This window comes from Netta rufina, assembly GCF_964035555.1.
Source record: "Netta rufina genome assembly, chromosome: 22".
NCBI classification, from domain to species: domain Eukaryota; kingdom Metazoa; phylum Chordata; class Aves; order Anseriformes; family Anatidae; genus Netta; species Netta rufina.
The window spans coordinates 9218826-9246741 of record NC_140146.1 but is presented as its reverse complement, the minus strand read 5'-3'; the positions used below and the strand labels follow the sequence as shown (position 1 = coordinate 9246741).

Sequence of the window (27916 nt, the reverse complement as noted above, 5' to 3'; positions counted from 1 at the left end):
CCCCCGGCACGGCGCCGCCCCGCTACCCAACCCGGCGGCGCCCAAGGCTTCCTTCGTTCCCCTAAGGCAGCGCCCTGCTCCCTTAGCCCCTCTGAAGCGTGTGGAGGCTGCAAAAAAAGGGGGTTTGCTGTCGAGAAGGGCGCTGGAGGAGTCGCTTTCCCCCGCCCCGTCCTCGGGCGCTGCCTCCTCAGCGCGGACAAAGGGCGCGGGCTGCCCGGGTTTCGCTTCCCGCCCTCACGGGGCGCCCAGGCCCGACGCCAGCTCGGCGGTGAAAAGCCCGGCGTAAACAAGAAGAAGAAGAAGAAGGAAAAAAAAAAAAAAAAAAAAAGCCCCGAAAGTGGCGCTAAACGGTTAAAAAGAGCGTGGAGGGAGAGCAGAGAAACCTTTTTCACTGGCGTGTGAGGATATTAAACATAAGAATTGTGGGGCTTTACGCACAAATAATGGCGGAGGTGGGGGGTTGAGGCCTTAAAAAGCTGCTAGCAAGTACTAAATCCCTTTTGTATCGCCATATTTCTGTCAGGGACTTAAAGATTATGGCAGCTCTGTAGGTTTGCACCTTCATAATTATTTTTTGTGGTATCACTTTCAAGAGAACTTGCAGGGCCAAAGTTTCCAGGGACTTATTTTCATATTCTACTTCCAGGATAAGCATCCATTTCTCCTCTGGAAGGCATTGTAGAAAAGAGTAAATCAAAAAATAACAGAATGTGGAAAAAAAATAATAATTTCTGTTTTACAGACTGGACCTCACGTAACCCAGGCAGGACAGATGTTACCAATATGGATTCATTTCACTTAAGTGCTCATACACTAAAACTTCATTACTTATTAATAGAAAGTAAGTACATAGTATTGCATCATTTTTTTTCCTATCAACATATATCTGTTTTCCCACTATTTGTTCATACAACAGGAAAAAGCTAAAATAAAAAGTTAGAAAGGAATAAAAAAAAAAATTGAAGAGATACTTAAAAGCCTATCTGGAAAGATTATGTTCTAATAAAATTGAATTTAATTTAAAAAAGGTTAAAGAGTCCACTTTTTTTCTCTGCAAAGTTCCAGCCTAGCAGAATTTAAAACAAAAAAACTGCTACTTGCCATCATGCTTTCTGAGAAAGGTAGGTTTGGTTACCTGTAATTAGTAAGAGAAAGCATAGGTTTGTCAATTAAACTGTAGGAAAGTGGGTTAGCAATTATTCAGGTTGTCTGTTAAAAACAACTGCTATAACCTGGTGTGGTTAAACCTTTGTTTTATAATAATCAAATGTTTGTTTTTAAATAACTTATGTGCTCTGTTAAGGCTTTAGTTCTTTGCCCTGAGATTTCCAAGTAGCAAAATAGGAAATTTACTGAAATTAGAATAAAACATTCATTACCTATAGTCGCAAATTGCTTCTATTTTGTTTGGCAGCCATAGGGAAATAATTTCTTTTCCATCCCCTCCAAGAAATAGGCATGTGTGTTCATCATGAACAGGAATTGCCCTCTTAAAATCTGTGGAGGCACTTGGAGATGTATGTAAATATGCTTGAGAATGGAGGTAGAGATTTGTCTTGCATTCCAATCAGCAAAATACAGATTAAATTGAACTACTGAAGAAACAACACAACAAGCTTATTAGATACATACAAAGTATTTTAGAGATCTAAAAAGCAGTTGTACATGCTGCTACAATATTTAAGTCCAATAGTCAAAATTGGAAGTGCAAGTTTTTTGTGTCCATGGGTTGTTTTTGACTGCGGAAATTTTAGGTAACACTGAATGATCTGGAAGAAATATGTATAACAAACAAACATAGATTTCTGAAGTTCATAACAAACAGTAAATAACATTTTATTTCTCTAAGAGCTCTGGTATTGAGATTTTGTTACTGAACTGGAAGATTCATTGTATGAATTGTCTATATCATAATAAAATTATAGTACCTAAACTTTTTTTTTAAAGCAAAATATACATAATTTTATCCTGTTCCAGGAATATGTAATTTAATTTTCATTCTAATTTTCTATGCATTCTCTGATTTATGAGAGCTAAAGGTAATGTCCTGTCTTGAGGTCTGTGCTACACCAACTCTTAAAATCCGTGGAGTTTGGTTAAGGAAATAGGACAGGACAAATAGAGATTATCTGCTGAGTGACAACTAATTCTTTCACCACACCTATTCTTTTGTAAAAACGCAACTGTGCAGTAGTTCCTGTTTCTGATCCGGTGTCTTAATTAAGTCTCATCTCCAGTGAAAAATTTGATTGATATATAGCTATACTACTAGCATGAAAAGAGATTATGAAGACTGGAAATTGTTGTTGACAGGGTGGAGGGTTGTTTGAGGTGGTGTGGTTTTTTTTCTGGTTTGATTGTATTGGGGTTTTCTTAGTAAATCTGTTTGGACAAGTCAGTCGTGCTGCATTTTTAAATCTTCCTGAAGAATCGCACATAACTGCGTGCAACACAATGCACAGAATGTTTCATTCTGGTGTCTTCACATAGTCCCATCCTGGAAGCTACTGTATGTACATTATTTTTAATACTTTTTTTCATTTTTAACCTTTTTTTTTTTGTATGTGCGTATAGATACATACAAAACCCATCCTAGACTGTATTTGGCGCAAGTGTGCAACAGTCACCAGAAATAACTGGACTTAATCCATGTATGAGTTTATCTGTTTCTGTGTCACATTACCATTTTAGATTTTTTTAAAAAAAGTTGGTAACTAAAATTTTAGCTGAAATTAGCTGCTAATACCTGAAGACCTAATACACATAATTAACGATTTTTTTTTATTATTATTTTTTTAAAGAGTACAGTTTGAGGTAGCTCAATAGACCTGAAATAAATAGGAAATGTAACTCACGTTAATTTCACAAAAGAGTGAGAATTCTCATGCCAGGGGCTTCCATGCATGCTAGGAGTAGGTCAACTGAAGCAAAAAGAGATTTTTTTCCTCAAGAAGCTTGATTTAGATCTGAAGAAAACCTCCCGTAAACAGGTTGCTCCATAATTCTCAGTTGCAAAATCTCTTGCACCTTTTTCTCAATCGTCTTGTATTAACCCTTTTATAGAGCATGCCAAATTAGATAAATCTTTAGATAGATTCACTGGTTTATGTGTCTCTTCAATTGTTTCAAACATGAAGACAAAACTAGCCCAAGTCTATAGTATTTGGTGTGCTGCTAGAACACCTGTTTTTGCAGGCTGCTCTGTCATTCAAAACCTGCATGTTACAGCGCACCATAGCACACTGGTGAAGCTATGGAATATCATTGTTTCAAGTTATTCACTGAACACAAAAGAGGTGGTTGTTAAAATGGCCACCTCAGTAAATACTGTATATATACTATGAAACTTTTCCAAACAGGAAACGATTATGCCACACAAATTTATATTTTTTATCAATTCCTGATTTATAGGACATCTGCTTAAAGAGAGCCAGTTACTGCATACACATATAAAATTGCTTTTTGGTTCCAGCCCCCAGGATCTGCTTTCCCTCTTATATGTGTGTGTCTGCCATCACTGATAAAAACAAAGGTTACTAAGAGTCTTTAAAACACCTGTGAAATAGACTTAAGAATCTTGATGACCAAAAAAATGCCACTTTTCTTCCCTGATCTAAGATGGTTTTGCAATTAGAAAATAAGGGTGGAGTACTGCCTAGGAGGGAAAATCCCAGAATGTTTTTTACTTTCTGGTCTTTTCACATCTGTATCATAGTCATCAGACCTGTAAAATTCTGTTTTACATTTGCAGGACACCACACCATGCAACTTGGGGGCTCAGATGGCCACAGGCATCCTACTCAGATATCTCCGCTGCAGAGGTAATAACCTTCATTGAATGTGTGGATGAGACAGATTGCGTTAATGAACTGCTTCAGGCATCCCAACTGTACCTTTTGTCAAACGTATGGCTGTATCTTTACCACTAAGGCAATTAGAAATACAGAGCTGGAAGGTGCAGTTGAGTTTCTGAGTCCAGAAGCTCATACGACAAGTAACCATGTCATGGGATGGCCTTTGAAAGCTGTGGAAACTGTTTAGAAACAGTTAAATTTCTCATTCAGTGATGCTGTTATGTATAGAACAGTGTTTTTGGAGGAATCCATGCTGGATCTTGATCAATATAACAGTTAAAAAGACAACTGTTGCTTGTCTTAGACTGCAGGAGTAGGAAATCTTGTTCAAAAGCAGAAAGATAGAAGAACGGATATTACATAGTCCTGAGAGAAGGTGTTCTTGTTAAACAAGAAGAGCAAGGATGTAACTTGGTCCCAAAAGTATTAATGAGTACAAGTTTTATTTGCAAGTGAAATTGCCTTGTATACTGCTTAGAAACATATTACATTCATGTTTTATTGAATGTTTTGTCAGTATTTTTGTAATTGCTTAGAATCCAATTCATTTTTGCATACGAATAGCATTGTTATTGCATTTTTGTAATCAAAATTTACATATTCTTGTCTGAGTAAATATACTGCATGATTCTTACGGTAACTTCAGATGATCCTGGACTTTGAAAGAGTAATTGTCACCAAACAGGTATAAATTACACTGTAAAGGGCAAAACCCAGCACTTACCAAAACTGTGTAGCACCCGAGATGGTATAAAAATACTTGAGAAATAGAAAATTATTTATTTTGCCTACTTCTCCATTTGTGACATCCCAGGTGAGTGTTTCTAATGAATTTACCCAAAATAATAACTCAGGAAAGCACCTTGTATTCTGGTATCATCACACCAACACGATTTTCCATTGCAGTGTATTTTGTCTGCCTTTGTATTCCTTGATTTCTAGTAGGCAGAATAGCGTACGTTCTACAAAAACTGCAGAGATTCATAGAATATTCACTTATTTTGATTTTGCTTCAAGTTCTCACCTATTTGGTCCTATTTTTCCACCAAAATTAAACGATACAGTGCATTTCAGCTCAGCTACGCATCATTCCCAAGTTTATTCTGAGGATCAGGAACTCTGATTTATTTCTTAAACCGATTTGTAACTGTTCAACCTGTTGTTCTTTGCCAGTTCTTTAACAATTAAGTTAAAATCATGCTGCTACTTTCCTAGGAAGGACCTACGTAGCAGAATATCAAGATGATTCGTTAAAGGAAATAAATAAAAGCTTTCCGAATAGAAACACTCAGTGAGTCCAGGCAGAGGAAAAAGTAGGAGTAACTGAGTCTCCTTAGCTACATTCTGCAGTCTCACAGTTTCTTTCAGCTTGCCTATTACAATGGAACTAAAAAGTTATTTTAAAATGAATTCTGAGAACAAAACATGAAATTAACAAAACATTTTTAGTCAGAAGAGAATATAATATAATTGACATGATTTTAAAGTAGCATAAACTAGCTTTGCAAGTCGTCATGTAATTTAGCACAAAAAGGCAGGAAGTTTCTTAACTAGTACAGTCTTGGAAGATGATATTGAACTTATGGTATGGATTATTGTGGTTCATCTATGAAATTGATTCAAGAATACTTAATTCAGAATTGTTGAGAGACTTGGAAAATTGCTCTAAAATCTTTTGGAAAAAAAAAAATCTACGTGTTAAGCCAAGCAGAGCAGTCCTGAAGGACCACACTATCCTATAGATTTAATTCCACTGCATATGCGTGTGTTATTGTGAATGTAATAAGCATATCAATTATATGACAGTAAATCTCATTCTTAAAAGCAGAATAAGCTACACGGGGACAGTACACACTGACAAGCATATGTCCAAAAAGGAATTATGCATATTTTTGTTTTGTCATAAATTCTGGTTGAGAAAGTTTTATTTCTAGAGAAAAAACGTATTCAGTTCCTGTCGCCTTGTGACCCAATTAAGATCAACGCTACGCATCTCTGACTTCAGCAGTCATAAAAAATCATTGCCTAATTGGGATTGTTATATTTAGCAGATCTTGAAGCATTTCCTAAAGCCAAAATATATCACTACTTTTGTCTTAGACATAGAAAACTGATGGATAACCATGTGAAATTATTTAGCCGCTACCACCTAGCAGTTTATGGAAAGAAGTGAAAAGAAAGGTTAGTGCTGCTTGAACCTGGATCTATGGCACTGACTACAAGGAATACTAATTTTATACTGTGATACAGTCATACAGAGTGATCCAAATATATAATTTTGCAATCTATATTTATACTTGTTCTACAAACTAACAGAGCTCATCTGCTGGGAGTAAGCTCTGTTCTGAATTTTCCTATATGTTCAGCTTACAACCTTGAAGCATAAATGAGTGTCTCAAGGTTGGTCCAAGCCTGTTTGCACACTTAACTGCTTTTTTTTTTTTTCCTTTTTTTGAAGCGAGCCAGAAGAATATTTTTTGTGCTTTTTTTTCCTACAACCAGAACTGTATCAGAAATCTTTTCCATGTCCTTGTGATTGTAGGAGATCTTGTTCTGTTTTTCTTTCATATTCAAATGTGTGTTGTTTACTTGTTTATTTTTTCCCTATATCTTGAAGCTCAGCAAGCCATAAATCAACTTCTTAAAAGTCCTCTGGTGCTGGAACATGACAAAGAGACTGGAAAGCTGCCCTTTCTGGGCAAATGATGTTTTGCAACATGATGAAATCCCTTAGTGGCATGAAACAAACGTTGCACTGGTTTGAATCACAGCAAACAAAACAGGGGAGAATATAGAATTTAAAATATATAGAATATAAAATAGCATCTTCTTAAAAACTTCTTACCACACACCCAGCATAGGTTGTTTGGAGGTGAGATGGATCCAAAGCAGTAAGTGAACAGGTATTAATGAGCAAGTAAATGGACATATTTCTTGTATGGACACCCATCCTGCAGCTATAATAGTAACAAAAGGGCATTGTTACAGTCTTAGAAATAAGATTCTACAGGGTCTGTACATATATGGATATATCTATTTGTAAATACACATGCATACACACCAACTGTACACAGACTTTTAAGTAACTGATCTTTTCAGTTGCATGAATGCAGAAGAAGCGATTTGAGTAAAAGCCTAAAGCCTATTATTTTTCCATTTAAAGGGACTTTCCTCAAGGGTGTAATTGTCTCATTGGGCAACTAACAGGAAAACAACTGGTACCCTGGAGATGCTGAGAATTTAGAATCCACATTGAGATTTCAGCCTAGTTACTAAACTTTCCATGATGTCAGATGCATCAGACCTGTGGTGAAGTTTGTCTGCAGGAAATACCTTCAAGTACAAAAAAGAATCTGCTTATCTAGCTACATGTCAGATTCCTGTAGAAGATTCTTCAATCCGTGACATAACAGTTCAGAAAGTGGGCACAGGTGTCACAGTGAAATAGCTACCAAATGTTGAATTACTGAGCAGGGTGCTGTACTTTCAAAAAGAGTTATATTTATTTCATTGCTGCAGTTGCAGTAAAGCTTCAGTACTGCTGCAGATTCCAGAAAACAAAAACTGCATTCATAAGGCAAAAGTATTTGGAGTAGGGGACTCATATCACTCTCTTTGGAGAATCTATGTTTAGCCAAACAAAGCCTGTTTGTGGTAAAGGAAAAGGATGAGGCATGCTTAGAAAATTCAGTAGTTATTCATTTAATTGCAAGAGATAATAAAATGAGCAGATTCAATAATGGTTACTTTATGTATTGCAAAAGTAAGCATTTATTTCAGAAAATATACTGGAACTGAGCAAAATGGTCTGAAAAATAGGCAACTTCCAGTATCCATGTCAAGCAAAATTGGCAACTGAATTCAGCCCAACCACTCTGTTAATGCAGTGGAAGAGAACTCAGTGAAGAGAAAAAAAAAATAAAATACACCAATCTTACTGTTTCAGAAGAAAAAAAATCTGTTATGTTATAGAAGATTCGTAGAGGATATTTGTAGACCATGACAATTTCTCCTAAAAATGCTAAAAAGAATTGAGATGTTAGCAAGCAGGACTCTAATCTATGTTGCTGTTCAGTTGCTGATAAGAAAAAAGACTTGAAACAAATCTACTTCCTTAGCTCTCTAAAAATTCATATCTTTTCAACATGAGAGCAAGTCCTCTAATTTAGTAAAAAAAAAAACAGAGAACTTTCTTGTGACCTCTGAGACTCGGGTACAGTAAACATCCCAAATCTCAAACCAGTTGTCAGAGATCCTAATTCTGCAAGACCCTTTCTTGTGAGCACCTGTTCAAAAAAGATGTGCTTATAAAATTCATGTTTCCAAGCAACAAAGCAAAACAAAGTAAAACATCACTGTCAGGGGAACTGACAGAGGCAGTGGCCTCATTAGTAAAGTCTGATTTTCTGAGGCCGAGCAGTACTATTCCAAGAGTTCAGGGGAGATTTTAAGTTACATGACATGCAGGAGTTTTACCCTTGTCTTAACAGAGCCATAACGTCACAGGACTTGAAATTCTGGAGTTGGAGACTGATCTTTTCAGTTTTATTCTTGGCTTAGGTATGGAGTCTGATTTTGGATGAATTGTTTAGTTCGTTTTATGCGCAGCAGTGAGGAATGGACATAATCATGCACAATGGTATTGCAAACTTAAAACAGTAACATTTCCAATATATTTCGAGATTTTGGAGGTTGGAAGAAAGGAAGAAATTGTAGCTATTGTTGCTGCTGTTACTGAGTTCTGTTTGTCAGTTCTAGAAATAGGATTTGAAATCCATTGGCAGGGATATGGGACAAGTTACTATGGTTTTTTTGGTGGGATTCACATGTGGAAATATGTGCTTGAGCCAGCAGGAAGTCTCTCTTCGGGAAGAATTAATGTGTGAGCAAATAAACAGCAGGCAAAACTAGTTTCTTGTACAAATTACACATCATGGAATAAATTAAGCCCTTCTACATGTATACATTTGCTTAAAACTATTGAAAACAATTTTGGTGGAAAATATTTTGAAAACCTTAGAACACAGATTTGGACTAGTGTTTTAAAGGGTTAAGGCAAGCATTCACAAACTAGATAGCCGAAGTAACATAAACCACAGGCTTTTCCCACTGATAACAGGTCTCCATGAACATGCACAAAACTAGGAAGAGAACGCACAAACAAGCAATGTGATTAGTTATTTCTCCAGAAGCTGTAGCTTTCAGTTAGCTGAACAAAATAGTTTTGGATAAATTCTATTCTTAGGTGATTATTATGTGCCAAATTTTGATGCTTGATTGAAGACATTTTTTACTTGTAAACTGTAACAGCTGGAAACCAGGTTTTATATTATACTGTGAACAACATGGTAACAATTTTTTTTACGTAAGAAAGCTCAGCAACAGAGCTATAATATTTCCTGTGTGTGTTTAGGCTGAGTTATGCTGTTATATTACTGATGTGTATTATGCTAATGCAATAAAACATAAAGACTATTGTATCTTTTGTATCTTCTACCACAGTGGTACCAGTAGGGATTTGCATTGGTAATATAACAGCAGCAGAACAATTTAGAGAATTGTTGAAGTTTCCTTTTTGAGGTTATGGATCCAGGCCTACAAGTCAGTAAAATTCCCCACTAACTTCAGTGACTCCTGAAAGGTTTAGAACTAGAAAAAAAACAACACCATGAAAGACAGACACAGCAATATGCTATTCATCACTTAATTAAAAACACAACATATATGGTGACAATTTCAAATAAGTGAACTTACTGCACTATTTGAACAGCTTAGATTGCTGGGCAGTGTTTTTAAGAATCATTTTAAAATACTAAATTCAAAGGAAAGAAAACAAGTGATCAAGTGGTTTCATTTTTCCATGTTAATACCTTTTACTTAAATTTTTGGACATATGGATTATGGACTACCATGATAATATGCCTGAAGATGTTTTAAAGAATATGTCAGAGGAGAAAAAAAAAATAAAAGACACCCCAAAAAACAGTTCCTATCCATAACATCCTATAGTATTAGACACTCAAGAAGCGAATGTACTTCTCACAATTTAAAATGTGTTTGCTTTTTTTTGCATTTGTTTTTTTTTTTTTTATCAGATTAGTCAATTGCAGTTTTTGCATCTCCTATATTTCTTTACTAGGGGCATGTGTGTGTTAAATCCTCATAAGAAATGTAATACAAATAACCAGGAATGACATTTTCAGCATTTTTAATAAAATCTTTTTCCGCTATCAAAATTAATGTTGGAGTCTCAGCTAAAAGCATTATGTGGTTTATTAATATGCACTAGTCAGCAGGTCTACATCTAGATAGACTATCACCCTTGGGCATTTGTTATTGACTGTACTGCCATTTATTATGTATTAATCTGCTACTGTGAGCATCTGAACGTGGCCAAAGCTCTGTGAGTCCTTTTTCCTCGTACATATGCATGAGCAAGTGGGTGATGTGGTAGGGGTTTTAAACACTCGCCACTCTCCAAAGCAAGCGATTGCATTTGGCACTGAGGTGAGTCCCAGTTTCATGCTTTCATGCTTTGTGCCAGCCTGGTAGTAAGCTGCACGTTAGTAACACAAGGCTGTCAGATTTGATCCAAGGGCAGTGTTCTGCTATGCGTGGACTGCACTATTTTATTTCCAACACCACACTTGCTTAACCTGGGCTGCAGCTAAATCAGCCCCGTGTACTTCTGCCCACAGGTATGGTGATAACAAAATCGAGGGGAGGTCTCAGGAATGGATAGATTCAATTGGAGCAGGGGGTGGTGGTAAGAGAGCTGTAGCTCTTCCTGTCCTCCTCCTCCTCCTATTGTAACTAGTGGGAAGAGTCTGCATCCTGCAACACATGACGAGCAATTAGCCGCTCAGGCCTCTCCCCCCCTGCTCATGTTGCTGCTGTACTGCTGTCTCTTCTGGCTGTGCTAGCAAAAGGTACTGAAGCAGGTGTTGCTGCTGTTCCTCTCCCCAGCATAGCATGTTCTGTTCTGGAGGTAGGTCGGTGATAGAATAAACTATGCCTGTCGAGCTTAGTCATAACCGCTCTGCAAATGCTTCATGCTGGTTTTGTTATACCCAGAAAGCATTCTTGTAGGGAACACGTTCACCATGTAGTGAAGCTCTAGTAGCACAGCCATACACCCTAGAGATAGCTCTACAGGCAGGTTTCAGAACTGAAAGCATCAGAAGCTGCCTTTGTGTATTGCCACACCTGGATTTAGCCCAGCTGTACAGCGCTTCCATACCACAGCTGTGCCACCTCTGCCATCCTGGCGAGGACCTTGGCACGTACACAAATGCCACGAGGTAGTGCCAGTTTGTACAGCCCTAGCTCAGAGGTCTTTAATGTTGTGTCACACTTTCTGCATTGTTGTTCTCCTAGCACACCTAACGACGTGCTGCCAGAACTTAGTTATAACACATTGTTTGTTTGTTTTTATTTTTGTTGTTGTAGTACTTTTTTTTCCCATATCTATTTCAATCTGAGGCTTAAAGCAGACTGGCCATCAGCCCAGAAACTAGCAAGTTGTTTTTAAAGGACACCAAAACCTAGATAAAAATCAAGCAATTGAGATTAGCCTGTTAAAATTAGTTTTACCTTAGATGACAACTTGATCCAGGTCTGGTTTCCTGTAGTTCTTACTCTGTAGTTGTGGCACGTTTATATTATGGCAAAGTACCGACTGTCATCAGTAAAGGTTTTGCCTGGTTTGCTGTAGAAGTAGGACTGAATGGTGAAAACAGTCACCTTCGACACACACTTTGGTGATGCTTGCTTTAGGGACTAGGTTCAGCTTTGTAGACAGCTAGAAAATGCAACTCAAGTGTTAAGAATATTTTGGGGATTAAGTCTTGTCATTAAGAACCACTTGGTCTGTTGTGCTGCCTGTCCTGTACGCTGCAGCTGAAGGTACTGGGTGTAAAAGCTAACTGTTCTACAGTCAGCTGAGTTTCCACACAGCACAGGCAAGGCTTAAATATATTCCCTGCTGTTCTGCATATAAGGAGGTGGAGGAAGGAAATCTGGAGAGGAAGCTGAACTTCCTGTGCCAGAGTTTTTATACTAGAGCCTTCCCTGAATTCAAAACAATGCAGCAACAACTTAAAATATGAATCACTAGAACTGCAGACATGCAGGATTTGATTGTCTGCCAGGAAGACCCCACAACTGTGATTAGGGATTCATGTGTTTTTTGTAAATCCATAACAGAAACAATCTGACTCATTTGTAGACCTAGCAGTTGCCTTTTTCTTCCCCCACCCCATCTCCAGAGTGAGAAGAAACTCCCTCTTTGTAGTTTCGTTTCTCTGAATGTTGTTTCAGATTTATGAAGTAGCTAATTTGGGCATCTGGATTAATCATGGGCACATGGATAAATGACTGCACAAGCTGAGATAAAACAAAAATGGGCACCAAATGGCCATCTTACAGGACCAGGTCTAAGCAGACAATCAGGGGAGGTAAAAAGTAAGAGGGACTGTGGAAAATAGAACTCTCAGCTAACTAACACTTGCAGCTTTATATTTTATAATTATAAATGAAGATATCACCAAACGAATCCTATAAATTACCAAGTTATCCATATCCTGATTTGGATTCCTGTTATTTAGTTATATTAGTGTTACTTAGCATCTCACACACTGATTAAAGCTTAGAGATTTGGGATTATAAATTTCAGACCTACAATAGTGAGATATGTTTGAAAAGAGGTAGGAATCAATATGAAACTTAGATTTTTTTTTGTTATTATAGCATAGCACTAAACAATTGTTTTACAGCATTACTAGCTACAATTCCCTTAAGAAAACATTTTTTTTTCCAAATAGCTGATGATTTTGATTGAAACCTATGGGAACAAGCACATACACTGATGAAATACAGCTTTCTTGTTGATGACAATGAGAGAAACTGGAGAAAAGGAAGATCTCTTTCTTTTCTGAGCTGCAACAGCATTATTCCTCATGTTCTTTTTTTAATCCAGATGATTTCCTGTACGTCTAAACATCTCCCACAGGAGGGGGTACTTGCATAGCATCTTCCACCCAAAAGCACCATGCAAAGCAGTAGGTAGATTGCATTTATTTTTTGTGCTTTCAAGCAGCTCACCATTAATTAAAAAGGTCCTGTAGAAGCATCTCCTCTGCTCCATCTGATTTAGTTGTTCCAGTTTTCTCACCACTGGGACTCAAATCAGCAGCACACTGAGCTGACCGCTGTAATCACAAGCCTGTGCTGAACTCTCACCGTATGAGATGATGCAATGCCACTCTAAGTAGCGCAATAAAAAAGCATTGCATAGGTAGCATCAAAGCATACAGCCTGCCGGCACAGTGTGAAGAGGTAAACAGGATTATTAGGTATCCAGCTCACCTGATATTTCCCATGGTTTGCTTTATGCAGCTATTTATTCTAGGCCTACATTTGGTAGAAATAAATTTAATGTCACAGTTGAATTCAGGTGAAATTCCTAAATGATAGGATCTAGGCAATTTGGAAAGAAGATGTCATTAGATTTTGATAATTACGGGATTGAAGCATCTGACATATGATGAGAAGACAAGCAAGCTGGGTTTCTTTAGCCTCAAGGCTCAGGTGAGATTATGCCAATGGTGGTATACAACACCTGATGGGAAAGCATAAAGAAGGAAGAGGAGGAATTTCCTCAGTGACCCACTGACAGGGCAAGAAGCAGCAGCAGCAAACTGAAATGGGAAAAAAAAAATCCACTCAAATGTTCAAAAAAAGCTACTTTTACTGTAAGGGTGGTCAGGCACTAGAGCAGGTTGCTCAGAAAGATGGAATCTGACTTTGAATTCTTCAAAGGGAGATTAGCTCCAGAGCAAGCCACTCTAGCTGACCCTGCTGCATGCAGGAGGGTTTGGCTGGGTGACATCCAGGTTTCTTCCAACCTCAACTGTTCAATGTTTCTGTAACTTCTGTATTTAGCCAAGGGGAAGTAGGGGAAAAGCCATTTAAAGTGGTGTGTGTATAGATGCCCAGAATATCTGCGGTAGAGCTGGAATCTGTCACATTCCAGGATGTTTCTAGATTGAAAGATGGCCTTTCCTATTAGCACAGAATGTTTCTTGAATATTATAGTGAAAATAACGGAGTATATACTTCTTTATTCTCCCTATGGTCACTTGAACTTCAGGCTTTCACAGCAGGTATGGAGGACATTGTATCTAGTAGGCTTTTTGATCTCACTATGTGCTATTTTAAAGTAAGCAGTAAAAAGCATATTTCTTTTTACCTCCAAACAAAGTTAATTAAATTTCATGAGAAAGTTAAATGTTACTTTCCAGCACCTAATCTGAAAAAGCAACGTTCACCGGGGTCTCTGAGGCTCACTGGTGCCATCTCGTGGAAAAAAAAAGCAGCTTAGGTGGATTAACGGGCTTGGAGGGCCAGCTCTCCAGATACGCATGGTATATTTATTTTGATGGCCTTCTGGTTAGCTAGCTAGTCACAATGGTATTGCCACCTCATGCTTTAAAAAGAGCTGAAGTGACCTTATGTGCAGTGCAGAACAGCTTCCTTTTACCTCCTTCACAGGACATGGGTGTCTCTGACAAACTGCCTTTTGACAAGATATGCATCCATTTGGGAGGCATTGTCCAGGGGGTAAGTGACAGCATTTCTTGCCCCTCAGAGCTGCGCAAAGCTTCTTGCCTGGTCTGACCTGATACAGTGTGGGGCTGAAAGCGGACTCCAGAGACCTAGACTGAATTTGACTGAAGATTATGTATAGACTAAAGAGTAAAGACTGAGTTTCAACAAGATAGAAATGAGCAAAATTATAAAAAGTGAGTGTACAAACTGTCAAAGGAGTAGTATTCTTTAGTGTTTATATCTAAGGTAGCATCTTGCAGGACATTTGATCCTACTACTTGATTTGAGCTACTTAGGAAAGCAAGGAAGAGGAGAGTGTGGTAAGAACCAAGTGCTTCAGTGCGGATTCAGGCATTTGTACATTTTGAAAAAAGTTATGTCTTCTATCCAAGACACCCAAAGGGAACTTTCAATATCACGTAGTCTATTTCCCCTGACAGTAATTTAAGTAAGATTTCTCTAAGTTACTCCTTTATTTAAAACTGGCTTTAAAGGCTCCTTCCCTTGCGACTAGCATCTACCTGACATGTCCATAGCTACTTGCTTAGTACTTACATATTCTAGAAAGAAAATGGGTAACAAAGGGAAGATGATCAGGAGGATATTTTCATAAGCAGCTTTTCCAGTAGGTACAGCTGTGCTGGGTATTGCACTTTCCCAGTGTGCGAATCTCAAAGGCTGTGCTTTGCTTACACTGCATGGTCTGTTTCTTTTCCCGTTGTTTGAATTTGCAGTTAGATATTTCCCAACTGCTTTGAAAAGGTAGGGAAAGAACTGGAAATGATGCCGCAGAATTCTCACCTTTACATCTTGGACCAGCCATTTATTCCTTCTAGTATTCAAGTGATTACTAACTTTACAGTTTCTATGCTCTTTTAGCCCCCTGTTAAGCAAACTGCAAAACTAGGGACTGGGATACATGTGTATAGAGTGAAACCTTTCTGTTGAACCAACACGTCTAGCTTTGTTTCTGTTAAGGTAACAGTGTTTTCACATAGAAAGCTGTAGTATGGTGCAGATGCAGCAGCTAACGCTCCACAAACATAAAACTTTCTGGTAGCGGTTCTCAGAAAGCATACGTGCCAGATCTTTATAGCTGGCCATGTTTGCTGCAGGTTACTTAGCAATTCTAATACCAGAAGACCCTCTTCTGAAGCGGTACAGACAAAACGAAAATCCCAGCACTGATATGAGGCATATGCAGCCTTTGAAGTACAAAACCCATGACAGATCATAACACTTAGTTTGCCTAGATCAGGGCCCCTTTTTCATTTACGTCTGTAAATCTTGTAGTAAAAAGGGTAATAAAAAAAAAACATAATTATTGTAGAAACAGGTTTATGCAGAAATTACAGAAAGAGTTAGAAAAATTGAAAGTTTTCTTTCCAACTTATAACTTTCTGAACTCTAACTTTCAAAACCAAAGTTTTAATTAGAAACTTGAGCCAGTAGTCAGGTCCCGCCAAGCAAAACTCAAACATTGATGTGACTAACATGTGTCCTGAAAACTAGCCAACAGTTTGAATTCAAGACTCACAGATAGCATAGAAGCCAGATCTTACTCTTTTAAATCAGTTTTTAATTTCTGTTTTGTAAGAAATGGGAGAATTATTATTTGCCAGCAAACATTTAGTCTTTCTTCAGTTATTTTGTGCAAATGTTTATTCACCTGGAGTTACCAGTTGATGGACCAGATAATAAGGGGCTTCAGTAATACAGTGCTGGTTTATTTCTGCTGAAGACCTATTCTAGTATTAGGACTGTAACAAAGTAAAAACTATTATTTTTTCTGGATTACATGCATGTACACTGAGGTCATCTACTCCTAGTATACAGCCATTTGTGCTGGAAGCCAGCAACCCCCTGTTCTGTGATACATGCTCTGACAAAGGTGGTGTCATAGGTTCAACATGTGGCAGTCAAAACCAAGATTGAATCCATTTCACCAGGGCATACCTCATCTTCAGTGAAGAATGACAAATGATTTTTTAATATAAAACTAACATGAGTTAGGTTTTAAAAGCAATTGCAAAAAAAACTCCCATAGATTAAACCATTTAAGTGCAATCTCCTCCCTCAGGCTGACACACCCCCCACCTCCCCCTTTTTAATTAATATTGTAACACCTAGGACCAAGTCACAGACACTATTGGAAGAGGTAACAAAGATCCCTGCACCTGCAGGAATTCCTGACCGTCTACATATTTCAAACTTGCTGCTTAATGCAGCAAACCAGCCCTCAGGCCAGTAAGATCTATTTTATTGATTGGTAGTACAGCACATACTACACGGTGAATAAATGGTATTTGGGGCAGCGAGGCAGACAAAGGCAAATGCAAGGCAGAAGAAGAAATGGCTTTTCTCCAACTCTTACTACATCCAGACCCTATTGATGGTTCACTCTTGATGTTGCAAGTTTACCACTTATTACTCTCCAAAGATTATAATGCATTGATCATAAAAGCCATTATAGATGTACCACTGTACTTACATTGTTAATGAGCTTGGCTATAAAGGGATTTGCAACCTGAATTTCATGGCAGAGCCAAGGTATAATTTGCTCTGGGCTATAAAGCCCATGAATTATTGAGGCAATTTACTTCCAAGCCTGCATTTTCCTTCTGAGCACAAGTGCTCACGGTGAGCACATGTGTGAGAGAGAGGAGCGACAGGACTGCAAACTGCTGACAGTGATAGAAACGCTGAGTTGCTCCAGCAGGATATCTCCCCATTGTAAGCTCTTGCACACAGCCAGCAAATAATTGTTTTGGTAGTTATTTTCTGCTATTTTGGACAAACAGGGGAGGAATTGCATGTTCAACAGTGCCAAATGAGCACCAGATCCAATTCATAACAAAAAATGCACTTTAGGTTATTACAGAGAGGAGCTTTTGCCTTAGAGATGTCACAAAACTTGTGTGGATATAGCCAGACTTCAGCAGATCTAGCGATGGTGAAAATGCTGGACTGACAAATCAGAGTTCTTAGATCCTCCCTCCAGCTAAGCTTACAGCCTGCTGTGTGACCAAAGTCTCCTGCTCAGTGTTCCGTTTGAGCCTGGTTTCCTAAGACAGTGAGGTTTTGTAATCACACTCACTCTGTCCCACCTTCCCTCTTCCCATTCCCCACACCCAGCTAATAATTCAGAATCCACTGACCAATTTCTACCAAGTTTGATGGAGAACTGGAGGTCTCAAAGACATAAAGATCCTGCAAGATTCACAAAAACAGGAGCTGGGCAGAGAAGAGGGATCTTTTAATACTCTTACTGCAGTAAAGACTGCAGCATGAGCTCACCTTTGTTTGGCACTGGAGGACGCACACAAGAAAGATCTTACACATGTCCTAACTATAAGAAAAGCTTCTACAGCAGTTTACATACCATTAAGTGTTAAGAATTTCTCACAATATATAGAAAACCAAGCTCTATTTGCTCTGCTACTCAAAGAACTCAGATGCGTTTGGTTTTTTTAATTACTTTTTATATAAGTTTTCCCCTCTAAGAACCGATTCCCACTATGGTAGGCACTGTGGGAGAGTTTCTCATGTCAAAGGACACACACCTTAAACACGGAACCAACAGGACGGGAAAAGAAACAGGGACATAAGAGAGGAAGCAGCTTTGTGAAGGTCACTGAACAGACTTCTATACACAACATGACAATAGCACACCCACAGGCAGCTGCAAGCAGATTTCCTTAGGCAGGGAATAGCAAACTTCAGCGTTATGAAGGCGAATTACTCAACACCAGTGTTTTTGACAGGACTCCACACTTCTCAGTGCATTCCTACAACAGGTGAGAGCAGCCTGATATACTAACAGTAAGACACAACCACTTGCACCAATGCTGTCAACATAGCTCTAGCAAACGATGCTGTATTTAACATCACTGAGTTAATCATGGTCATCAGCTGTCTAGATCATGGCTCCCAATACTGCCAGTACCATAGAGCTGAATTAGCGTAAGCAATCCTGAGCAGGATTCACAGACTTCTCCTGCATAAACCAGACTAATCTTGGTCTTTGGTACAAGCCCTGTTCTTACCCCTGCCAGTGGTAAAGGTATTTCTGATACCAGCTCAGTGGAATATCAGGCGATAATCAGTATCAGCAGCAGATTTATTTATTACCCAAAAGGTCAAATGAAGGGAAACGTCTATCACACATTGTGTGAACAATGTATTGTAACGTAGACCTGTCAGTGACAAGTGATTTCAGACCAACCCTGAGCAGAGCTAACAGTGAGTGAACTCCTGTTTGACTAAGTGCCTCGTCTAAGATTATGTAGATATGCTTGACTGACTGCTTGATTAAAAAGTTACTGAAACCTTTAATGTGTCCATTCAACTTCACTTCTCTGCTCTGGGTTTTTTTTTCTAAAGTGTTTAATTAAAGCATTTTTAGAGAGGGCAAATGTACAGATTAATTCTTTACAAGTGGAAATATGCTGATCCTGGATCTTCCTGAAAGGCTCTTTTATATTACCACCAGGGATAGCGCATTTCTCATGAAAGGCTTTTGTTTTAGAAATTCACAGTTTAAGACCACCATAGCACTAATAAATAGTATCCATTATAGCGTCTTGTTTTGAAGCTTCAGAATACTTTTAAGAACTGGCTGTAAATAATACATAGATAGACATCAATTTAATTCTCATTGATATGCATCTGCTTCCAGTTGCTCTCTGATGGCTCGCAAAGAGCCAAAGGAAGCACTGTGTAAGATTCCTGACCAAAAATCAAGATGTTATACCTAACTGGAAACAGGAGCAAAACTGAATGTAAGCTAGGCTCTTTTTCTGCAGTTGATGCTTACTGTATGTCCTCTACTAGTACAGAATCCAATTCTAGAAGAAAACTAGTTATCTACATTCCAAATGCTTTCACTGATGAAACCAGAGACTCATCATACATGAGAACAATTGAAACATAAGAAGAATCCATTATTCTCCATTCCCCTTCATGGGCTCAGTAGGGGAAATAAAGGAACACCATGTCTGTCTAGGTTGGGAGTTTCTGAAAGCATCTTTGTTCCTGCTTGAGCCTCACTAAGAGGCACTGACAATACAACAAGGTTTTCTAGAATCACAAAGTCAGATCCCCCACAGAGATAAACAGAGCTAGCAAGAACACAAAGCAAAAATCAGAAAAGAAACATTTGTGAAAAGCGGCAATAGAAGTGAAAACAATACTAATTTCCATTCCACATTTTCATATTTTCTAGATGAGTTTTAAAATGTTAATTGAAATAAATAAATTAATTTTAACTTACCACATAGGAGGGTTAAGAACCTGTAATATTCTCCTCTATTCCTGTTACAAAAATACAGGTTAAACAGGAGCTGGTTCCTGAACCTAATTTTATACACGTTAACAAGAAATTTTTGCCTTTCTCTGCCTTGCCCGATTAATCAGATGAGACCCAGGTGATCAATGGACACTCTTTTTCCATTCTACTTCCTGCTATTTGGGGTAATGCAAAGCATATGGGAACATCGTTTTCAAGCTGTTACATCTGTAGAGCAGGATTGAGGCTATCTCCATTTTAATTCTTTTTCCAACATAGATAATTAAGTGATTATTTTCTCTCACTGTGTTCCCACGTGCAGGAGTGATTCTAATTGATGGCCTGGACTTTCCACACAAATACAGCTATCCCCAAAGTAAGAAGAGAGCTCTGTTTGCTGCAGGTATTTACATGGAATTTGTAAGAGTCAGATCTCATTTGTGAGTGTGTAGCATTTCGTGTTTTGATGTTGGGTCTAACAGAACTATCATTCCCCATAACCAAATGGAAAGAGATCTCCTCACGGTTTGGTAGGTAGTCGGCCAGGTACTACTGGCAGCTCACAGGACAGAAGTGTTGTAAAAGCAAAAGCATGCAGGGAAGTCAAACCGTTGTGATTTTATTCCTGTACTCCTCAAGCAAGCTCAGTCCTTGCACTGCAGGGTGAGCTCTGCAGACCTGAGCAAAACCCAGCCTAAGAACCGCTCTCGCCTCTTGGCAACACCGAGATATCCTTCACGAAGCTGCTACAAGTGGCGATGTAACAACACACTGAGAAGTGAAGGAGTGCCCTCTTGTGTCAGTCACTGTTCTTTTCATTTGCCTGATGTTATATTCCTGTCTTTATTAGTGAGTGAGCACTCTGCCTTTTCCCTTCAACAGTTTTGGAGAATTCAGTGTTTTAGCCCATTAATTGCTGTGGTAAGAAACAAAATTGGAAATTCTGAGTAATACAGACATATAGTTATCACTTAGACAAGACAGAAGACAAAACGTACAGAGATACCATGTTGGCTAACTGCCAGTTAGGCAAAATGTGCAGAAGTGCTAAGTGGGGATGGTCTTTGTCTGCAAAAATCTTAAGAGGACATTACTTCTGATGAGCTGGATGCAGAAAGCCAGTAAGTAGACAGCTCTGGTGGCTACATAAGGTAGGGCATTACATATGATTTCAGCTGACACCAACTTCTCCAATCAAGTAGCAAGTTATTTTTGTAGCAAGAGGACTAGAAAGTGAACTCTGTGATCATGTTTCAGGGTACTTTCCAGTTTCTCTACAACAATGTAAGTGATGCTTAGTTTCTGTAACACTCGTCTTTATAGCAAAGCCTGTTTCTAAACCATGCACCTGAAGGCAATTCAGCATGCTATTTGATGATTTTGATCAGCGTTAAGGGAGTGGTGGTCACTACACAGCAGTTTAATGCAACACAGTTCAGCTGATCCTTCAGTAGATGGCAATAAAAGCATGTTTACTTGAGGAAATCAAAGTGCCATCCTATTCTTGAGTAGACATTATACAGAAATTATGGGTATCTCATGATCTTAGTTTTTCATTTAATCTAGTTTCACTTAAAAATAACACTTGCTTCTTATCTGCTTGGATATCTGAGGTGAGCAGGAAATACATTTTCATTGATAAACGCTACTAATACTGAAGTCTTGCATAGCTTAGTATTTTTGAAACATAGATAGAGCTACACTAGAGCTAATGGCTAACAATGTATTATTCAGGTGCTGGTGACTATATGTACAGATGCAAACCCACAAGCAGTCAGAAAAGTAACTTTCACCCTCTGTCTAAATCATTAAGATCTCATTTTATTGTTCTTGGTATTTGTTGTTGTTCTGTATGATCCATTAGCTCTCATCTTGCTTCTCCAAATACATAAAGTTTGTTGCTGCCCTGAGAACTTCCATGTGGTTTGGACAAACCTATATGCAAACATTTGCTTAGCACCTAACTAACTATTCTTTTAGTTGCCCCGGTACATGTTACTTTCATCCTTAATTCCCCCACTATGGATTTTCCTGTTTAATGCAAACAAACATTATCAATACAGAAATAAATGTTTTATTTGGGAGAAATTCACACTGCAGAAAATCATTATGAACTTGCTGCTGACACTGGCAGGTAATATAATTCAACTGAATAGCTAATAGTTTTTCATAAACCTTTAAACTGATGCCATGTGGGTTATCTTGCTATTTATTTCAGCCTTTTTTTCCCCTGAGGTTTAAGTGTTTGTCAAGTTCACATTACAAAATCTCACTTGGAGGGATAATTAAGGTAAATTCTGATGATGGCAGTATCATATTCTTGTGAAATACAGAAAATATATATTTGGCTATCTGAAACAATTGACGTTTTCCAATTTGTGGTGTTTTTCAAATCCACCAGGCTTAATCATCAAAGAAATTGAATATTTGAAACATTAGTAATACTTAACGATGTGCAGAAATTCCTCCAAAACTAATTTGTACTTTAACTGGCAAAATATGTAGCAAAAGATGTTTAGATGTAGAGCTTAGGGATATGGTTTAGTGGGGACTGTTAGCGTTAGGTCAGAGGTTGGACTCAATGATCTTGAGGTCTCTTCCAACCTAGAAATTCTGTGATTCTGTGATTCTGTAAAAGGATCCCACACAAGCCAAAGCATCTTAAAAATAGAAGTTTAAAGATTAAAAACAACAACAACAATCAAACACCGTCAAGTCTCATAACTAATGATTCTAGTTGGGAAACACAAGATCATACATTTCCTTCAAATACATTCCTGCCATCTTCCTTCAGTGTAGGAACATGTGCCATTGTGTAGCAACAAGTTTAGCACCTCAGCAGTTTGCTGGACAGTTAAAGTTCCCAAAATAAATGAAACTACAGAGCATCTGAGCATCACAGACTCTTCAGAACAAGTTCGTAGGATTCTGCTTTCAACTCCAGTTTGGGAAGGTTCTGTTCTTGAACAACTTGCTCGTTCTTTCCAAGATGTCAAAATCGCCCTGACCTTTTTTTTGTTGCCATATGCTGGGCACAGGGAATCATTTTTCTTAATCAGGAGATGATGAACAAGCATCCCTGTTCCACTTGTACAGGTATTTTTAAACTGCTGCCCTTTTACTTCCCTTCATATCCCTGAAGAAGCTTAACCAGGAAATTACAGCAGAAAACATTTCTTCTGACAGATCATTACAACTGCATGGGAGGAAACATCTTTTCATCGAAACTTGTCTTATAAAACCAAATTCTTCACGCCTTGCATTCCTTTACTCCAAATGTGAAATGAGCTAGAGCTGAGGCTGTTCTTGTGGTACATCTTCTGAATTTTCTGAGCTGGGCTGTGTTGCCGGATCTCTGTTGGTTCTATCAGGTGAACACTGGGTGCAATTCAGCCCGCCTGGCGTCACCTGTTCAGGGATGTCACTGAGCTTCTGGCTGACCAGTGCTACTTCAATGTATTGTTTACCCATTTGGACAGCTTCATCATAAGAAGGTGGCAACTCCATTGTGTAGGGACTGTAAGCTGGAGGGGACACAGTGCTCCTGTCCATGCCCACAAATAATGAAGGAATAGGGACACTCAGAGGGTACTGGAATGAGCTGTATGCTGTGAAGAAAAGGAATGAAAAAAAAAATTAAACAGTTGCATGGAACCCTGATATAGAAAAGACTAATCCCATTCTTCTCCAATAAATTATGGACTCAATTTTTGTTTGCAGAACGTATGCACTGTAAACTAAAAGCTACCACTACAGAGTTACTTTATGTAATCTGTACACTGTCCAAAAAAAGAGCTGTCAGAAGAGAAAATGTCTGTGCATATTGCCATCCAGCTGTTACTGAAGAACACCTGACACTGTAGGTGTATGCTGTAACAGAGGCAGTTCCAGCTGGGTTCCTACACCAACAGCTGGGAACAACATCTTAGGGTTTGAGATAACGTGGTCTGAAATAGTTGGGCAGTGAGGTGGGCAGAAAGAGCTAAAACAAATGGAGCAGTGAGAATTAGAGCAGATGTGAGAGGGGACACGCGAGAGTTTAACCCCCCACAGACTTTATTCTAACTTCTGCACCATTAAATCCTACTTGCCATCTGCATTTACTTACTGCGTGGCCCTGATGACACTCAGTTTTCCCATGCCCTCCCTGTGGTTTTGGAAGATGTTCTGAGAAGAGCTCAGAAAGTTCCTGTTGTTGCAAGAACAGAGCACAGCACTCTGGACACACGCTCTACCACAAAGCACAGCTGAGTAGCTGAGTCCCATGGGTACTTACAGGTCACTGTGCTGTGGGCTGTGCTGTCGCTGTCAATAGCAACACCAGTCAGATCGTAGGGGTGCCGAGGGAAGGGCTGAACTGGAGGCCTCTTCTTCCGGCAGCAGAACTTGATGCAGCTGGCTGTGATCCCACAGAGCAGGAGCATGAACATAGTCAGCAAGATTAACCTTGAAAGCAGATGGAGAACAACATCGTAAAGTCAGTGCTTACGTTTTGCTTCTTCTAGAGCTGAATATAATTTTGTTCTAAATGGGTGAAAGACAGGCCAAACCTTCCAAACCTTCTCAGGCGCGGTTCTGAATGGGTACTGGATCACAAACAATCACAAATCGAAGTGCTACTGACTGTTGGTACAATTCTTTCTGGCTCACAGATGCTGTAATGTTAATTACCTTGGGTTACGTGCAGTGAGAACGGCTCCACTTTCAATGGCAAGGGTTTGTAGAAAAGGCCTCAGTAGCATTCTGTTCTTTTTTCCAAACCAAAGGTAGTACTTGTCCGTAAGAATCATGTTTCCAAACAAAACATTCCTTTAATAACTGTTTTATTTGGTTTTAAAGAGAGAATGTTTCTCTTTAGCATGAGTCAGATGCACACACAGACTACACTCAAAGTTTAGATTTGAGGGCCTCAAACTTCCAAAAATTTCATGCATTTTCATGCAAATTACTGTTTTAGAAAAATGCTTTCAGGGAATTTAAAACCACATGCCAGAAGTGCATGCTGCCCTACTAGAACTTTGCAATGAAACATCCCTGTAGCGCGAGGAGCGTTACCTCAGCACTAGCTAATCCTTAAGTCCTCACACCCAGGAGCTGCCCTCTATTGTGCCATGAAATAAAGGATTGTGAGCCCTCACACACTGCCTTCTGATGGAGGCAGAAATCACCTATGGAAAGGTATCGCAGTGCTATCAGTCTCAGCACTGGCTCATTAGCTTTCACGATTTCAATGCTGCCTAATTGCAGAAGCCTTAAAATACATTGTATAATATGTATTTTTAAACGGCTCTATATCAACACATTCTAAGAAAGCAAAGAATGACAATGAAAAGTAACCAACTCATTCTGTATGTCATCAAAATTAATGGTATGTGACAGAATGCAAACTCCAATGTTAGGGTACGTACAATGCACGGCCTAGGCCAGAGACCAACCCACTTGTGGCAAGCCCTTTGCCTTATACTCACCATTATTTTTCCCCTTTCAGTCAAGCAGCCAGGGAACAGGTTTGTAAAATCATCCCAAGTTCAGAATGACAAACCCGCGCCACAAGCTAACAGTGCTGTGTCCCATAAAAGGGAGCGAGCTGGGGACTGCATGGGAGGCAGCGCAGTGCCAAGCCCTAACGAGCCCGTTCTGGGCAGCTGCCATTGTGCTCAAAGTTGTTTATTTAGGAAGAACAAACAAGCGCTATGGCTGAACTTGAGCGTACTCAGAATGGAAAGATGACATATCCCTAGATGAATGCTCCGTCCCGCCTGACACCGTATCTCTTCTGCGATGCGGTCATTCCACTGGTGGCTTTCATAAAACAGGAGAAACCCTTTCCCACATCGTGTCTTGAAAGGAGCATTCCCATTGCTTTACTGCAATTACTGCTCATAATATATGTCAAATTACTCCGAGGTTAGTAAGATTAACAATCGACTTACCAGACATACCACAGACTTGTCCAGTTAGACATGTTCTGAGGGCATCTGCGAAGGAAGGTGGATAATTCACTGGTTTAAGTATCTGCACTCAAGCAGGGAATACATGTCAGGGAACACATTTTTGAGTTGAAAAAGGAAAAGCAATCATCTGGGATACGGAACAAAAACACCCCTGATTTAGTTTCAGAGGACTGTTCCTCGTGGTTGTAACATTACTCCAGCTGTGAGCACACAAATCCCACTGTGTAAGCGGGGTCCTAGGTGAAGAACTGTTTTCAAAGTGGAACTTTTCTGTTGCTTAGGAGAGAGAACTACACGTGCTGGATTCTCAGAACTATGAGGCAGTTATTTCACCTTAACAAGGGTGAAGTGCCACAGCAAACGCTCACAGAGTCTCAGTATATCCTGAGTTGGAAGGGACCCACAAGGATCTTTGAGTCCAGCTCCTTAACCCAGCCTAACTTCCTACTTCTCCCAGATACTTTTAAATTACTTTTTCATAGCTCCAGTGCTATGAAAGCTTCAGTGCTTCACAGCTCCGTGTACTCCGTAGCTCCGGGAATGTTTTATTCAGAGCTACCTACGTACAAAGAAAAGGGGACAGCTTCTGACACGTTTCAGAGTGCAGCGTCCCAGCAGAGCTGCAGGTGGCAGGGGGCTGCCTTTGCAGAAGACCCTGGGGAGGCGCAGCAAGGCCAGCCGGGCCACGTCTGCGAGCCGGTGCGGGTCTGGGGGATAAAAAAAGCAGCACTGGGCGGCCAGGAGCGAGTCCCCCTCTGCTCCGCTAAGGTCACCGGAGCGGGGTGGGCGCAGATTCGCCCGGCGTTGGGTACTCACCGGTGGGAGCGCCTCCAGCCGCGGGCAGGGGCCCGGAGCGATGTCACCGAAAGGAGGAGAGGAGCAGAGAGGAGAGGAGCGGGGCCGTGGACCGCCTCAAGGGCGAGCGGGGCCCGGAGGCGGCAGCGCCGGGGGAGGAGCCGCCGAGGCGGGGCCGGGACCGAGCTGCTGCGGGAGCAGCTCCGGGGGCGCCGGCCCCGAGGGGTGCGCAACGCTCCCGGCTCCGGCTGGGCGGCCGCGGGGCTGCGGCTCGGCGCTTTTCGCGGGAGGCCGGCGGCGGCTTCGTGTGCTGGACACTCTTCTGCGTGTGCAGCGTGCGAGAGATGGTGGAGGAGTCGTGGAAAAGGATCGAAAATACTAAAAATAAATAATTAAAAAAGGTTTGGGAAAGCAGAGTGTTTCCCTTTGTAGAAAGCCTTTTTAAAACGCACAGATGAATGAAAAGGCATCATCTACTCCCTGGAAATGGCCTTGCTCCAAAATAATTTAACCGTGCTCAACATTTCAAATGTATAAATTAAGGACCTTCATGTTGTTATGTCTGCCTTGCAATAGTGTTGATACTATTTGGTAGAAACTTTCCAGAAACTATTTCATTACTTCAACTATAGCAATTATTACAGCAGCTTTTCCCCTTCTAAATGACAGCTTTTCTGCAGTTCCCGTCATGGTGAAGCCCTGCACGCAGCCCATCGCATCAAAACACTCCCCTGGCTGGTTACAGCAGTCCTGCCCTCATCAGGGAAGAGCAAAACATCCATCAAAGGTCACCCACATCCACTGTGTATGAATGAACACGGCTTATTTCTGCTTCAGAGTAGGTGACTTAAAGGTCAGACACCTTGCCAGCACCGATACAGCAGAGGTCAGTTACATGCCAAAACCCCTCCTGCCAGCCCATGTGAAAGATGATCAGTCACAGTGGCCGTGCTATGTGGCTGGTTAGCAACAAAAAAAGACAACTAGAGCTAAAAAGCAGGGAACTAATTAATGGATTATGAAAGGTTTTAGTTGGAGAACAAAGGGGAAGATCAACTAATAAAAGAGCATTTTGCTGGTATTCAGGTGCCTCAGTGGTTTGTATTTGGCTGCTTGTATAAAATCTCCTCCAGTAATTAGTGTGACAAAGCACAAGTTATATTTACTTATTTTTCCCTGAGATTTTAATGCAACAGGAGGAAATGTATTTGGACTTGGGTTGACAGAGGTTTCTTCTGCAAGAGCCATGGATTGGTGCCAAAACACTGGGAACAACGCCAGACCCAGTAGCTTGGAAGTTACTGGGTTCAGTGGTTCCTTCTCCAGCTGATAGGGCTGAAGCCCAGTGCTCTGAGGATCAGTAATGTCACGTGTTGGTGACTGGACTACTTTCCTACAGGACCACCCAGGGTCATGGG

The 27916-nt window shown here is 39.9% G+C and overlaps 1 protein-coding gene and 1 long non-coding RNA gene across 2 annotated transcripts; one reads left to right on the top strand and one right to left on the bottom strand.

Annotated features, from left to right (window-relative positions):
- Positions 1–39: 39 nt before the first annotated feature.
- On the top strand, positions 40–27494 carry LOC311217803. Its single transcript, XR_014619064.1, has 5 exons — positions 40–398; positions 743–841; positions 3752–3821; positions 20072–20152; positions 27168–27494. It is a non-coding gene; the product is annotated as an uncharacterized lncRNA (long non-coding RNA).
- TMEM52 (transmembrane protein 52) lies at positions 21808–26635 on the bottom strand. The gene is made up of 4 exons (XM_084300072.1): positions 26520–26635; positions 25683–25727; positions 24026–24195; positions 21808–23357 (listed from the first exon to the last, which is right to left on the bottom strand). The coding sequence occupies exons 2-4, from the start codon at positions 25712–25714 to the stop codon at positions 23038–23040; spliced, it is 522 nt and encodes a 173-aa protein (XP_084156198.1). The 5' UTR covers positions 25715–25727; positions 26520–26635; the 3' UTR covers positions 21808–23037.
- Positions 27495–27916: the final 422 nt, after the last annotated feature.

Coding starts and splice junctions, on each gene's coding strand:
- TMEM52 (XM_084300072.1), bottom strand. CDS start 25,714: ATGTCTAACTGGACAAGTCTGTGGTATGTCTG. Junction 24,196..25,682: donor ACAAGTCTGTGGTATGTCTG/GTAAGTCGATTG, acceptor TCTGCTTTCAAG/GTTAATCTTGCTGACTATGT. Junction 23,358..24,025: donor AGCCCACAGCACAGTGACCT/GTAAGTACCCAT, acceptor TTTTCTTCACAG/CATACAGCTCATTCCAGTAC.